We start from the raw sequence: 16,105 nt of genomic DNA, 5'->3' as shown, positions 1-16,105 counted from the left end.
TGGGAGCCTAGGGGTTAGAGCAGTGTGCTTGCATGTTAGGAAGGATGTAGGTTCCCCGGTTTGAATCCCACAGACAGCTACTCTGGCTCCTTGAGCAAGAGCCTTAACCCCACAGCGCTCACAGGGCACCACACATTGGCTCCCTGGCTCCTAGGTTTGTGGGGACGTTGTCTGCTCTCTGATACAGAGTCCTGATGACTCCTAATCTTTGCTGCAGTGGGTGATGGGAGTCAAACCACAAGTACTGGTCCGTGTGGGTGGATTTGTGGTCAGTTTCTAACCGTCCTCCAACCGAAACTGGAGCGTCTGTCCAGGGAAGCCAGCCGGCCAATTTTTACATCCTCTAGCGTGGACTTAATATATTTGTCCACAGATTTGATGTGGACAAAGATGACTATTATTTGTATTAACAGACATAATTTTTCTACTCTGACTCTCCTTGCTTTTTGCATCTGGAAAATTTTATAAGCAGCCTAATTTGTCTTTTTTTTTTTGTAAGCCGGGTTAAATTTTTTGGTCTTTTTTCAGCCAGCTGACTGGGAGTGTGCAGCAACGAGTCGGAGGGGTGATACTTTGTTGCTCTGTGCTTCACACAACAGCAGAAAAGTTTTACTACTCTGGCACTTTCTCTGACAACTTCCTACAATGAGTTTTACCAGTAGAAATGATATGTTGTCAACATTTAGTGGTGTTAAACCTCTAAGTTTTTCAAATCTTGGCATACCTTGATAGCGATAACTGGCTCCATGCCCAGCATCACGCACATTTATTAAAGAAATACAATAGACTATTTAATTAAATACACACTTCACCACTTCACCTCTTCCTATGAAAAGTCACGAATGCAGTGACTATAAACGTAGTCTAATTATTAGTTGAAGGCTACTTTCCTTTCACAAGCCGAGGCCGTCTGGAAGATGGACACGTAAACAGGCTGCACGATGGTGGGTCCTGGGGTTGCGGTGGGATGGTGTGTTTTGTTACATTCCAGGTTACACCCTGTTTTGCTTTGGCTCTAAGGTCTTGTTATGCAACCCAGAAGTCCAGTCATACTCCCATCCCACAGTTTGATCCCTGCGGATAATGTCTAGCTAATTACGCAAGTTTTAGCATTTAGGATTTTGTTCATTTCTGTCCTTCATATGAATGACACACACAGACGAGCCAGAAAGAGGTAAAAAGTAGGATTAAAAAGCTGATTATACATCAGGTGTTAACCTGCCATCGGATACTTGGCAACGTGTAAACTCCATAAGGAATATGTAATGGTGTGCGTGTATTACACAATCATTCAGTTATTGCAGATAACGTAGCCCGATGAATTACATTTCTTTGCATCTCCTCTCAGTTTTTACCCTGAAATAAACCAGTTATAATGAAACCAAAACTAAGAAATATCCCCCATTGCTGGAAGGCACAAGAAAAGCCTCCTAATGAATTAGACTCCCTGGTGAGTAAGCCAAGTTGCGTAGGGCCGAATTGGCATCAACGTCTCTTATTAGTTCCACAATGAGTATAAATGAGAGGAAGTGAAATGGAAAATCCGTTTGATTATTGGGTTACGTTTATATTTACTTCCTTAAGTTCCTATCCTGGGACAAAAGAGCAGAGCATATTGCCATTAAAGAAAAATCTCCTTGTGCATACAGTTGGAAGCAAATATTTACTCAAAATAATAAAGAAACATGTGACATCAAATCAGACTGTGTCAATGACAATGAGAGATGACTATCACTGACTTAACCGGGGTGTTGGGGCCCTGTAGGAGCATGTGACAGTGGGAAGGTGGAGCAGCTTGCCCCCCCCCCCCTTCCCCCCCCCCCGGCCTTGAGCTGAAACCCGGGCGTGAAAAGATAACATCCTCCCCTGCGGTGGCCCACTGGAGGAATCTGTAAGTCAGGCCCACTCCTCGCTTGGCTAGACGGGGGCTGCTTTGTGTTGGAATGCCCCTCCAGCAGTTGCATCAACAAGCAGCGGGACATGAAGGTGGACTCGGTCTCAGACCTATGATCTGCTTTTACTGTGGTGCGGAGGAAGCAGGCCAAGGGTAAAACTTTCGCTGATTAATTACTCGCATCCCGGGGGCCCTTTGTTCTTGGTGCGTAAGGAGCTGTGTGAGAGAGTTGATCTGTGTGAAGTTTGGGGATGAGATGAGTTCAAAAGCCCTGGCGTTGATTAACAGTAGTGATCCCAATCTCCTCAGGTTTGTTCTTTTATCGCTCCCACACAAGGTGTGGACGCTCCCTGCATGACCAGGCTGTCATACCTGAGGAATTTCTTTTGTTTCTCTTTTCTGTCACAGTGCAGGTGGACTGTTCGGGTCAGATATCATCTTTGTGTGTGTGTGTGTGTGTGTGTGTATATATGTATATATGTGGGTGAGAGGGTGTTTAACTCCCTCTGGCTACACATTGGTGAGGGTAGGAGGGGCCATCTCCTCAGCCTGGGAGTGAGTCCACCGCCTCCAGTCAGAGTCGTCTCAGCTGAGCCGGAGCTGAAGTCTGAGGAGAACTACAAACTATCTTCTTCTTTTTTTTTTCTCCATAGAAGTAGTTTTTTTTTTTTTTGCTTACTGATATGCTCACAGAGTGCCTATTTTGGGGACTTAAGTCAGGAATATCTCAGTGGAGCTGTTGACAATGCAAGGAAAAGCTGGTAAAGCTCCAAAGAAGGAGCTGGTCATCGAGAGCCCGCGGCAATACAAGAACCCAGCTGAGGTTGAGGTAGATTCGGTGCCGCAGGTGGTGGTAAGTCTTTCCACGGCTGAGCATAATTTCTACACCTATTTGCTGTATTTTACTACATTTATTCTCCTGTACATGTGTCAGCACGCGGTGCTACTTAGATTAACTGCAGTTATAAAGCCCCTGAAGCAGGTGTCATGTGAGCATCTCTCTCTGTCTTGTTTCATTACCCACAATGTCGCCAGCTCCCATTTAAAATGTGCAACGCTTGCACCGGCTTACGGGAATGTTGAACATTCACCCTCGCTTTACTACCTGCACGAAAAGAAGCTTTTGCGCTTCACAGAGTTTGTTTTTTTTATAGACCGTCCTGACTCTCGTAAAAGATTTTTTTATTTGGCTCAAAAGTCGTCGATGGTGACGGCGATCGTTTCCCCTCTCCGCGATGAAGGTGTCTCGTGCTCGGGGGTTCTGCGGGGTGGTTTGAAAAGTCCTTGGCTGAATGTATCGGTTAGTGGAGAGGCACTACACAGCACCATTGTTTCAGGCTGTGTGAGTGATGGGAGGAGTGGGAGCGTCAGATAAACAGCTGCTGGATGTAGGGAGGGACTGGAGGAGATTGTTTCAAATGTTTTTGTTTTGCCCTTTTTTTACTAAAACTTCTAAACCGATCATGATTTCAAGTGTTCTGAGAGTCAGACGATGTGTATTTTTGGCCTGTATTACTGACCAAGCTCAGTCAGATCAGGTGAGGAATGTCTGTGTATATCAATTTTTATATTCTTAGTGAGCTTTTGGTCTGGACCTTGTCTCCCTGACAAGCCCCTATAGATACCTTTTGGCAATTAGTTTTTTTATTCAACAACGCCTTTCTTCTTGCTACTCTTCTATAAGAGCCAGATTTGAGCGCGTCTTACTGTCGTGACGTCTACAGATTGTCCCACCTGAGGTGTGGATATCTGCAGCTCCTCCAGAGTTACCATGGGCCTCTTGGCTGCTAGAGTTATTGTTCCTGTCTTCATGTGGAGTTAGACAGCTGTGTCTTTTTAAAGTTTGCAGTTGTACAACATTTTTAATTTTCTGAAGGTGGAACAGCGTTTGATGACATCTTCACATTTTGGGATATTGTTTTACAGTTTAATCATCCCCCTGATCTTTCTGCTGTGTTACTCGGTCTTCGTCATGCCGCGTGTTTGACCGGCGTTCCCCAACAATCCTCTGACGCTTTCACAGAACAGCTGGGCTTATACTGAGATTAAAAACACACGGCAGGTTCTTTCACAAGCTGTTTACTATAAGGGGAATTCTGGAAACTGATTTTATTCAGGGGTGTCAGGGTAAAGGGGGATAAATGCAAAAATTACAAAAAATTTAAAATAGCATTTTGTTTTATGAATTGTATTTGAAACACAAGTTAAAAAAAACATTTATTACTTTCCTTTCACCTCACCATTTTGCACTACATTGTCCTGGGGCTATTATAAAATCCCAGTTGAGTACAATGAATTTTGCAACATTACAAAATTCAAAAAAGTTTAGTTGTCTGCAGGACTGTTGGACGTGTGGAAACGAAGGAGCTGCGATATGTTCTGTTATTTTCTTACAAAAGCAAATGTCCTCTGCGTTTCTAGAGTTATTTCTTTATTCGAAAGACTACCAGGAAGTTTGAAACTTGTCTGCTCACTGTGGTCAGGTCTTTGGGGGGAGAGAGAATGACCAAGCTCCTGCAGATGAAGGTCCATTGTCTTACTCAGCGCTGAGTTTACTGAATGGTTGACCACTTAGAACCACCGACAAAGGAATGTGTGGATGAACCCAGAGTTAAAAAAAAAACAGCTAAAGAAAGAACAGCTTCACTGATAGGAAAAGGTTAATATAACTAGTATGGGGGTCAAATCTTTCCTCGGCTACATTTGGAGACATTTGGTTTGGTTTTGAGTCCTGCATGCTAACGTTCAGTACCTCCTTAGCGTCAGGGTGTTGAATGTGTATACTTGTTGATACCTCAACCCTTTCCTTTCTTAGATAAACCTATCTACCTGTCTACTTGCATATGTTTTTTGTAAACCCCCTGATTTGGTCTTTTTTCCATAGAGTCCGGCACACTTTCTTGATATTGCAGGTAAAGCAGTGTGTGCCTGGTGTACATGGAACAAGTTGTCTGATTGTGTCAGGAGATTTAGGAGGCTTTAGAGGACACAGATTAGGACACATCGCTTCAAGATGCCATGAATTCCTTCCAGGCTTACCTGCATTATAGTCAGCAATCTTGGTGTCCATCGCGTCACCCTCTCTCCATAGTGATGCACGCCTGCTTCTGAAAGGCCAACTTAACAGGAGATGTTTCAACATGAAATAATGGTAAATCCAAATGTGTATTTAGGGCTGTAGTCCTACAAGTGGAGGTTACACTTTTGTGTTTGTTGCTGCATCTGAAAAGGTTATGCGTGATCCACACAGACGGCATGCCGAATAGACAGCAGCTTTGTGTAGAAGACCTTGTGGTACTGTGTCTGTTCTGGTTCCTCTGGTTCCTGATAGCGGGTCGTGTCTGTTCTGTCAGCTCTGTCACTGTGTTTCGGCCTGTCGGTATCCATGACTCTTTCTCTGAGGTCATGCAAGATGTTATCACTTCCAGATGTGGAGGCGATGAGTGATCCGCGCTGTCACCCTGCCCTAAAGTCTGCTGAAGTGTCACTGTTCATTTTTCACTTTGCTGCCTCCCTGAGCTCTCAGGCTTTATCCTCCCGTCCAATCAGCAGCCGGTGTTGACGGCTCACTCTCCGTCTAACGGCCTCTGTATCTTTGTGGCTTACCGCCGTCTGATGCGGTAATTCAGAATCTCATACCTGCGTGCAAAATGCACTGTGCAGTCAGAACTTTTGGCCAAAAGCCTTTTTTTTCTGAATAATTCCTGTCACAAAAAGTCAAAGGCATTTGATTTGTTTTGTGAGACATGACTTTGTTGAATGTAGCTGTTGCAGCTAGCGTTGACGTGAGATTGTTTCCATAGGAGTACTTTTGCTCTCATAAAGGGGGATAAGATCATCCAGCCCCTCCCACGGGCCGAGTAGGTATCTTTTTCTCTTCACATTCGAGGTCCTGACGGACTACTTATCCTCCATATAAGTGAGGACGTACTTATCATGGCAGCACAGTTGAATTAGTTGCTGTAGAGCTCTGTTCACTGCATGTCATCTTAGTCCACACAAGCCTTTTTTAATATCGATTTAATGCAGAGATGGGAACACAAGTATCAGATTTTGAGCTTGATCGTCAAAGATTGTGTGGGCAAAAAAATTAAATAAAAGTGTGCGCCGCGCTACAAGTGGGTGTGTTACAGCTCATCTACAAAAATTGCGTCCGCGATGGATAAAACGTGAAGAGCCAGCTCGGCAAACCCCATTTAAATAAGTAAATTGCGCGTGCGACCGGCAGTTTTGGAGCGGCCATAAAAGAAAGATGAAGTTCTAAGTGATGGAGTCAGAGTATAATAATCATAATAATTTTTTTTAAATAATAACATTGATAATAATGACAAATATTATTTATAGTGTATTTCATTATTGACTCTCTTGGTGAAGAGATGAAATATTTCAACAAAGAAGAACCCATCCAGAGGACCTACTCTTTTTTTTATACCTGGATTTTGGAAATGCATCATGGTGCAATGTTTTGTTATTTTGATGCGTAATAAGGATAATTGTTTAAAGATTTCTATTCATATTTATTTTGTAGCTTTTCCAGTGTCTGTCATCGCTGTGCCAGATATTTAGTGAGGACGTTTGGGAGCTTTCAATGCATCCTCCTCAAATCAAACGGCAATGAAGCTGTAAAGAGTTTTGTCTCGTGAAAGGTTTCCTGTGTCACAGATATTCATATCCAGCAGCAGAGACGATGATTATGAGGTCACACCTCAAATACTCCTCAATCTTTAATGAAGACATTGTGGGTTCAAACCAAAAACATTATTGTAATAAGCACCTCCCCTGTTCTTTGTTTAATCGTTGTTGATGTAAGCCAGAGGTCTTCAATGTAGGTCGTCAATTGTTGTCATTTCGTTAATGAATGTGGTTCAAAATATTCCCCTAATCGTGTTTTCCAGGTAAAACCGAAGGTGATTGAACCGCTGGATTATGAAAACGTTCTGGTGCAGAGAAAGACGCAGATCCTCAGCGATGTTCTCCGAGACATGCTGCAGTTTCCCCTGGAGGATTTTGAGGTGGGTTTCATGCTGTTTGATAATCGCAATCTGTACTGACTCTGGGTATAAAGATAAATCCAGCAAACAAAGGTACATTTAACAACATTTATATAAAAAAACACAAAGTTTTTTCTGTTTTTTTTTTTGTTTTTTTAGATCTGGAGCCTAAATCTAGAATATAAAAAAGATATGAACACCAAACTGTACTTTATATAATCCACTTTTTAACTACAGTAATTTGGTTCTGCCAAACTAAAGCAGAGTGTTTAAGACCTCTAATCTACCAAAGGTGAGCTCTTTGATCTCACAAGGTCTGGGTTCAGCCTTAGCACAGCCCCTGAACATATAGTTAATTAAACCAAACTACGGTAAGTAATTTCAATGTGTTAAATGTGCTGAAGGAATGTTTCAGAATGTGATGGTAAAACCTAGAAATTACAGCTCGGACAGGAAAGGTATGACATTTATGAAAGAAAACTCTACAGGGTCCTTTACTAAACACATTGGATGGATTGAAGACTGTACTTTAATGAATCTGTAATTAGTGTAACCATATATTGTGGTTCTGCAAGTCAAAGTGTTTGACAGTGCTGAAGCTGATCCTAACTTTAGCAGCCCGAGAATACTGCAGTATTCTCACAGTTCTTATAAATTGTTTGTACACAGTGTCTTGCAAAAGTATTGATACCTCTGGACTTTGGCTAGGCCATGCTAACACATGTTTTGTTATAAACCGTTCTATTATAGCCCTGGCTTAATGTTTAGGGTTGTTGTCCTGCTGGAAGGTGAACCACCGCTCCAGTCTCAAGTCCAACAGGTTTTCTTCCAAGATTTGGCCCCATCCATCTTCCCATCAACTCTGACCATCTTCCTTGTCCCTGCTGAAGAGAAGCGTCCCCAGAGCATGATGCTGCCACCTCCATATCTGACAGTGGGGATGGTGTGTTCAGAGTGATGTGCAGTGTTATTTCCTCGCCACACACAGAGTTTTGCATTTTGGTCATAAAGTTTCATTTTGGTCTCGTCTGACCAAAGTACCTTCTTCCACATGTTTGCTGTGTTCCCAACATGGTTTGTGGTAAACTGCAAACAGGACTTCTTATGGGTTTCTCTTAACAAAGACCTTCTTCCCACTACTCTTCCATAAAGACCACATTTGTGCAGTGCACAATTCATAGTTGTCCTGTGGACAGATTTCCCCACCTGAGCCGTGGATCTCTGCAGTCCATCCAGAGTCACCATGGGTCTCTTGGCTGCATCTCTGATCAGTGTTTAGGTGGACGGCCTTGGTAGGTTCACAGTTGTGCCATTTCCATTTCCAGATGATGGATTGAGCAGTGCTCCATGAGATCTTCAAAGCTTGGCAAATCTTTTTATACCCAAAGCCTGCCTTAGACTTTTCTCCACAACTTTTCCTCTGACCTGTCTGGTGTGTTCCCTTGACTTCATGCTGCTGCGTTTGCGCCCCAATATTCTCTTAACCAGCCTCTGAGGCCTTCACAGAGCAGCTGCGTTTGTACTGAGATCAGATTACACACATGTGGACTCTATTCAGTCATTAGCGACCATCAGGTATCTTCTGAAGGCAACTGCTTGCAGTCAGAGAAAAGGGGGTTGAACACTTTGGCACACCGCACTTTATTTTCTTTTATTTGTCAACAATGTTTTAAATCGTGTATAATTTTCCTTTCGCTTTACAACTGTATCCCACTTTGTGTTGGTCTTTTCATGTAAGATTCCAATGAAAATATATTTATAAATATTTAGTTTGTGGTTTTAATGTGACAAAATGTTGGAAAGTTGAATACTTTTGCAAGCCACTGTATTGTCCGTCACTGTCAGCTGTCCTACAGAGGACCCAGCATGCATCATCAGCGCTTTTGTAACTGGGTTGCTTATGAGCAGTTTTAGCCAATTCCAAGCACAATAGCTCCAAAACTTTAGATCCAAGGTCTCAAGCTTAAAGCAATTACCCTCATGTCCAGAGCTCCTACTAACAGCGTAAACTTAACCAGATGATGACAGCGGCAAGATGACGCTTCATGAGACAGACCTCACGTTGATAAGAAATATTGTAGCATTTATATATATATATATATAGTGATATCGTTACACCCCTAAACTGACTAATGAATTTAGCTCTGAGGTAAGTGATGACAATCTAGTGTATGCGTGCGTGTTGTTCAGGGAGGCTACGCTGCGCTGTGATCAATCAGGAACTTGCTATGATAGTAATCTAATTATCTTATGAGTCCTCATCTTTGTAAATGCACATTATGGCATTATTTTTAGGAATATGTTTCCAAACTATAAAACCAATATCTGCTTAACAACTGGATCCCCTGTTGTGCTTGTTAGCATTAGCAGTGTTTTCACTGGCCTGGGCGGGGCCATGTTGTGAGTACAGGGTGGCGCTTTCCTTTTGTTTATATCTATCTGTGCTGTAGCGTGTTGTGGGGGCCAGGGGCCATCTGTTTAATTAGCTCATTCTGTCCGTTATGTTGTGTGAGAGAAAAAGTTATCTCGAGCCGCCCCGCGTCTGACTCGGAAAGCTCTCACAGTTTCCACGCTGCCGCGCATGGAAAGTCCAAAATGGAAATCTGGCCCATTGCTTGTACCTCAGGAAATGGTTGTCCTTCCGCTAGATCAACAACGATGTACAGTATGTCCCCAGGTCTGGACCAGCCACTCTGGATCCCTACTGCGCAGACAAAGTTTTATAGAGTGGGTCTTGGATACCTACAGATTTTTTTTCCTCGGTCGAAGGTCTCTATTGCTCTTCGTGAAGACTTTAACATCTAACGAAACGTACGTCAGGTTAAGAAGCAGGAAGAGTAAGAAGTGATAATTATTTACAGTATACCTTACCAAATGATGTAAGAAAAGTAGAGAGAATTGGGTTATTCTATTGGACTTTTGTTTGTCTTGACCAGGGGTGTCATAGAGGCAAATTTCACAGTGATTTTGTGCAGCCCGCTATCTAAGTCAAGAATGGTACAAATCTGGCCTACAGGCATTGGTGATTGATTTAGATGGATACATTTTTTTTTTTTTTGCTTTATTACTTTTAATATAAGATTTGACTTTAATTTTATAGTTAAAAGCAGCACAGAAATCATGCAATTTGTATTTGGGAGCAAACTTGGGCACAGCTATTTATTAAACATGGATAATTATAACAATATCCCTTGTTTTTATTCATAATGGACATAAATATTCTGGATCAAATGCATTTTGGGCCTCTTTTTGTGTTTGCAAAAGCTTTTGTTCCTGTTTTTACTCTCCAAGGCTGTCCAGATCATAGCTCTTCAAAACACAGAGTGCTTTGTTCATTTCATTATAGTTTAGCGTATTTAGTTTATTGCTGAAGGGGTGAAATTTTAAATTTTGTAACAAATGCTTTTTTTTGTTTTTAATTAAAAAGCTAATTTTAGTGACCATGAGATCTGAGGCTGCAACGTACAGATTATTCCACAAGGAAAGTATTGAGAGATATTTTATTCTCTATTGGACGTTGTTCATTTAAAGTCACTGTCAGAATCACTTGGATTACCCATGCTGTCAGTGTGGTACGGGTGTTTAGTTTAAAACACGGCCAGCTGAACGTGAAGAAACAGTAAAGCTTTGAGTTTGCCTGCTCAGCCTGCTGTTGAGAAGATAACATGCCAGTGTTACAAAAGGGTGCGTTGTCAGAGACTGACAGGTGATTCTGACTGAGGAAAGACAAACATAGCGAGGCACCAGTGATTGAACTTAACATCTGTTTCTGCTGGCTCAGCCCTTTGTCCGGGCGGGGCTGTAATCAGTTTGTGTTTCAGGGAGATTTAGCAGCTGAAATCATTCAAGAGAAACTGGAGTTCATGATGCAAGCATCATGGAGCTGATTTGTTATGTTCTAGTTTAAGGAAACCTGTTTTAGGTCAGTGCTTTATCTCCTCCACTGTGGATCATCGAGCATCACGGGCTGTTTTTTTTTGAAACAACACTTCCATCATCTCAGTAGTTTGTCATGGCCTCCTGTTGTGTGCTGGTCCAGCGCCTATCACTTCGCTCTCATTCCTTGAGGCCGTCTTTTTGCACCTCACTCATCCCTCTAGCCTCTACCATAAAGCATAGCATTAGCATTGACTTCATCACATTAACATTTATTGATTGTATCTGTTGCTGTACAACACATTTTGTAGCTGGATACCCAGCAGCATTAAAATATGTACAACTTTGTTCATTTTTACAACTCTCCTGGCCCCATATGAGATTCATTAAAACAAGATAACCTCAGAGGTTTAGCATCTTATCTTTGCGAATAGCACACCCAGAATTAATAAAATGGCATTGTCTGTGTGTATTCCTTTGAGAATTTAGAGCCTCACCTTCGACTTTGTCATTTCCAACAAGCTTTCGCTGTTTTTCAATTCCCGGAGGTTTTATGCCAGACAGAATGAAGCAGAGCAGCTTTGCTGTTCGGCGTTCAGGCTCTCGGTGCTCTCTCCGTCTGATACTACAACACCTAACTTTCAATCTTACTCCTTCAGTAATCAACACCCAAGGGTATCGTTGTCAGTGCAACATGTAGCACTTAGATATAAAGTGTTGCTCACGGATTTTTGATTTTTGCCAAACAGGCTGGAGCCAGCCGGGGGCCGAGCTTAAACTCTCCAGCGTCTGTCCGCCAGTTGATTTCTATGTAGAGCTGCCCTATTTGTATTAAACGTAACACGTTCCTTTGCCTGTGTTATGTCTCTGCTCAGAGTAACATTGGTTAAACTAAAGTCGATTAAACTAAAGTCATAGAAAGTGAGATGTGGTGGCCTGCTCAAATCCCACAGACTGCCAATGTGGGTCCCTGAGCAAGACCCCTAGCCCCAGAAAGCTCTCGGGGCGATGCACAGTGGCAAACCACTGCCCCCTAGGGACACATCTCATTGAAATGTTTGTTGGAACGATAAATAAAAATGAACACAAAGGCAACAATGTTTCTACTGAAATGCTGATGGAGTCCTGTCCAGCACACCTACATCCCTTGTAACCCATTTAAATGCTTCCTGTTGCCCTCTTACCTAAATCCTTGTTTATTTCTGCTTCCTGCATTGTAAGGATTATACTCGCCTTTGCAGGAAACCTTCCTCCAAGACAGGAAGCGGGATCGCCAGGTTCACTAATGAGAGAGCTTATAGGATTTCTTCTAGATGACACAACCAATACTTTTTACCGCAGATAATTTGAGGTTTTGGCCGTGTTTGGGAGACAAAGACGGCAGTGTCGCATTTTTCTGTGTCTGGATTCAAAACATTGTTCATGTCGTTGGTGATTCATTGCTTGTCTGTGTTGTAATAGTGTTTGCTCTCACCTTAGGCTTTGTTGTGTAATACTTTGGAAATCCAAACATTAGCAACAAATGGCTTTGGCTCTTAACAGAGTAGCTGACTTTTGAGATATTTGAATTGGACACAAAATCAGAACCCAATTCTGTTTTCTTAAACATCAGCAGAGCTTCTCGATGAGTTGCGTTATTTACAGTACAGTGAACAAGTACTTCCCCTCCCATACAGATTTCTTTATGAAAAAGTGACTATCCCTCTTCTTTTTCTGCTACAATTTTTGCAGACCAGATCCCTGCTTTACAAAAATAACTAATTTACATTGAACCTGAACGCATCATCGTGTGATCTAAAGGGATACAAGAACGGACCAGAAACAATTTTGTTGATGTCTTTATGTCTGGACAGGGTCACAAACCAAATGTTTAGAGTTCCCAGTGGACCAAAGGGAGCACCATTTTCAGGTTTCCTGTTTAAAATGGAAGCAGTGATCAGTTTTGTTGGACTGTTTTGAAAATGATAGGATGTTTTGTGTATAATACTACAGCCTTTTTCAAATTTGCAGGGTATTTTACTTCAAAGTCTAAAATTATCTTGTAAAGCCCATGTTTTGCTGCAGACTATACTTTCTTTTATTAGATAAAGTGTCTGTGGGCCCTAGACACATGGCTAATGAGTTTTATTAACCATGTGTTTGTTGCTTCCGACTGGATTTGATTATTGAGATGTTGATGTAATCTTAAATGTACAATAATATTTACAAGAACACCCAGGGCAACTGTCATTAATTTAAATCAGGATACTGGCCTTTCTGAGAAAAAGACGTCCCTTTGCTTTCTTTCATTTTCAGTTTTAGTGTTGGTGATATTTTATAGTCTTTAATTCCCTCATAACGATTCTTTTATTCTTGTTTTTCTTTTCTCACAGATCTCAACTTTGAGGCGCCAAGGGAGAACTCTGTACCCAACTGTGCCTGAAAATGCTGAGAGGGAGGCTCAGAGTCTGTTTGTCCAAGAGGTAAACTGACTCCAGACACAATAAAAAGGCAATAAAATCAGATGTCAACCAGTTTATCCTCAAACTAGATGAGTAGCGGGGATCTCACTGTTGGATTTTCAAGCGCTACAATAGTACTGTTTGCATCACCAATCAAACGCTCCTTAAAGTTGAACATTAACTTCACAGTGCTTTTAAAACACCTGCGCATACTAAAAATTTGACTGGAACTTCCCGCTCTGAGATGACCATATAGGCAGTATAGGGCAATGTGCAATATGCTTTAAACAACGGCACTTTTACTGTTACCAAATTGAAACTAAAGTTGCATGCAGTCGTGTTTGCTTGAATTTTCAGTATACATCATCAGTATTTTTATAATTAATGAAATGAATGGGATATTTCAGCTTTTATACACCTTAACAGGACGTTTTAAACACAGGAAAGTGTGACCATTTATCCTTTCTGGTTCCACATGTGATGATAATTTTTTTCAGTTCATATAAAAATGTGGTGCTCTAAGCCAACACTGTTTAGACCAGAAACTCTCAGGTCATCTGCATACATTGAGGGGCGCATCACTTATTAATTATCCAGTATTACTTGTTCTCAGTTCATCAACATATAACTGAAATAAAACCATGGACATAAGTCCACTTTGTGACACCGTTGCAAACACCAAAGCATTGTGCAGGCTGTTCTCAGTTGTTTGTCCATATTGATGATTTTTAACTAGTTTAGAGTTCTTTTTTTACAGTTCTGTTACACATGAACCACATACTCTAGTTGAGAGAAATTTTATGTAATGTACCTCTTCCCCTTTTAACGTATATTTTCAGCTGAGCGTCGCAATCAAACAGGAACCCTCCCAATATAACTCCTCATGTCTTTCATTTAATCGTTTTCTGTGGTTCACTTGATCAGAAGCTTTGGAAGGATAAATAAAAAACACGGCAAATGGTAAAATGATTTGTAACTAATCAAACTGATTCTCCCCTAAGTTACTCATGTCAGTGGTAATCTTTGTTTTGGAAACAAAATTATTATCTTGGGAAGAGATATGTACATATACTCATATATCATTGCAGGGTTCTCTCTAAAAGCTTTGATAATGTGTAAAATTTCATGTAACCACCAAAAGAGATGGATCATCATTTTCGTACCCTGAAGTCAGTGGCTATTGAAAGTAGAAACCAGCAACCCAACCTCCTTTGTGGACATTGGCACTGCAGCACAGCTAGCTGCTGCAGGAGGTTAGAAAAGTGTCAGTTTAGAGTTTGAATGAGATATTGCTTTAGCAGCTGTGAAATTAATTAGGACTGAGGGGGCAGGGCCTTTTCTATTGTTGGTCCTCAATTGTGGAATAACCTGACCCTGCGCATAAGAGATGTTCCTTCTCTTCCCACGTTGGAAATTCACCTTAGAACCCACTATTATTTTTTGGCTTTTACCACTAGAAAGACTGAGTTTTCATTTTAAATTGGTTTTATTGTTTCTTTAAAGTAGTTTTATGCATTATCTTTTTATCTTAGTTTTTTTAATGGATGTGTTTTAGCTTTTGGCGTTTTATAAGCACTTTATAAATAAAGATGATATGGTATGGCATGATGTTACTGTGGTAAGTGTGTTCAGTAGCTCTCAGTATTGATGTAGCTGAGGGCATTAGGGGGACGAAAGGTTAAAGCAACAATACTCTGCTAGGTAAGGCAAGATGAACAGCTTCAGGGGCTCCTGGGGACCAAAGTTCAAGGCCCCTCATCCACTGACACTAAGTGACCAAATTTTAAACTGCGAGGTTGTTGCAACATCCCCTTATTTCTGTCTCTCTAGAGGCTGTTGACAATAACCGGAGCAAACACGTCACACAAACTGTAGGTTCTTGTCTGTCTGTGCTGATCATGGCCAGTCGTGCCATCTCCAGCTTATTGTCAGTCAATTTCAAATGCTCTGGATTTTTTCTGAAGCCAAAGATAGCAGGGATGTGTGCGGTAAACGTTCAAGTAGAGCGTTCAAAACACTAAAACCTAACCACAAAGCCCATAAACAGTCCTGCACTCCCTTAAGGAGCCATGCAGCAGCTGCCTGCTGACAGTCTACCTTCCAGGTCACAGGTCAGTGATTAGAGAGATACCGAGACGCAGCGCGAGTGTGCTGTGACATCAGTCAGACAGCTGCAGAGATTGAGAGCTTCTCCGTTTCCAAGTCGTCTCCTGTTCAGGTTACGTTTCGTCTCCCAGCAGGGGCGCTTCTTGTAAACGTTGTGTATTTCTGCTGAACAGATACCGTTGAGCTGCTCCTATCACTGACTCTAACAATGAACAGATGTCCACTTTCCAAGAAAACGAGGAAAAGTGATACACTCCCTGCTGAGGCATGGTCAGACCGAGGTGGAGTCACCACACACTCCTTTTCCGCTAATTTTCTTAAGAATGTTGTGTTCAGATCTTTTTTTTTTTTCTGCATATGAGGAATTTCAAGGCATAAGTTCACATTGAGATTGTCATGTTGTTAGTATAATTTTGGTATCTTTAGCATCGGATTTGAAGACTGTAGGATCTTGGGTCAGATAAGAAAGAAAAACATCTTGAGTCAATAATGTAAGGGTTAGCAAAACCAATACCAAGTAAAAAAAAAAAAAAGAGAGAGAGAGATTTTTATTTACAGAAATAAACAGAAACTATTATGTTAAACAAGCCTGATATGCAATCTGACATTTCTTATTTAAAGGTACTCAGACTCTGGTTACTCCAACTATGAACAACTACAACAATAAAGTAATTTATTTATCATTTCATTTTAGAAATATTAAAAATTAATTCCTCTTGTCTGATGGACCTAAATGATGCAGCGTCTTTGTTCGGATGCAGAAGGTCACTCAGCTGTTGAGAGGAAAGCAGCACCTG

General features: G+C 41.4%; 1 protein-coding gene across 25 annotated transcripts in view; it reads left to right on the top strand.

Moving 5' to 3' along the window:
• Positions 1-16,105, top strand: part of zmp:0000001200 (dedicator of cytokinesis protein 9) — a 110,770-nt gene that overhangs the window by 36,474 nt on the left and 58,191 nt on the right. For 19 of the 25 annotated variants that reach the window (XM_036139367.1, XM_036139369.1, XM_036139365.1 and 16 more), the window contains exons 2-3: positions 6,790-6,906; positions 13,134-13,223. In XM_036139367.1, coding sequence (XP_035995260.1) covers positions 6,790-6,906; positions 13,134-13,223 — 207 coding nt within the window. Of the gene's footprint in view, positions 1-2,572; positions 2,748-6,789; positions 6,907-13,133; positions 13,224-16,105 lie in introns of those variants that run through there. The other 6 variants (XM_036139368.1, XM_036139366.1, XM_036139370.1 and 3 more) reach the window with 1 other exon arrangement.

This window comes from Fundulus heteroclitus, chromosome 7 (genome assembly GCF_011125445.2).
Source record: "Fundulus heteroclitus isolate FHET01 chromosome 7, MU-UCD_Fhet_4.1, whole genome shotgun sequence".
Taxonomy (NCBI): Eukaryota; Metazoa; Chordata; class Actinopteri; order Cyprinodontiformes; family Fundulidae; genus Fundulus; species Fundulus heteroclitus.
The sequence above is the reverse complement of the archived record's forward strand: the minus strand, read 5'-3'. Positions and strand labels throughout refer to the sequence as shown.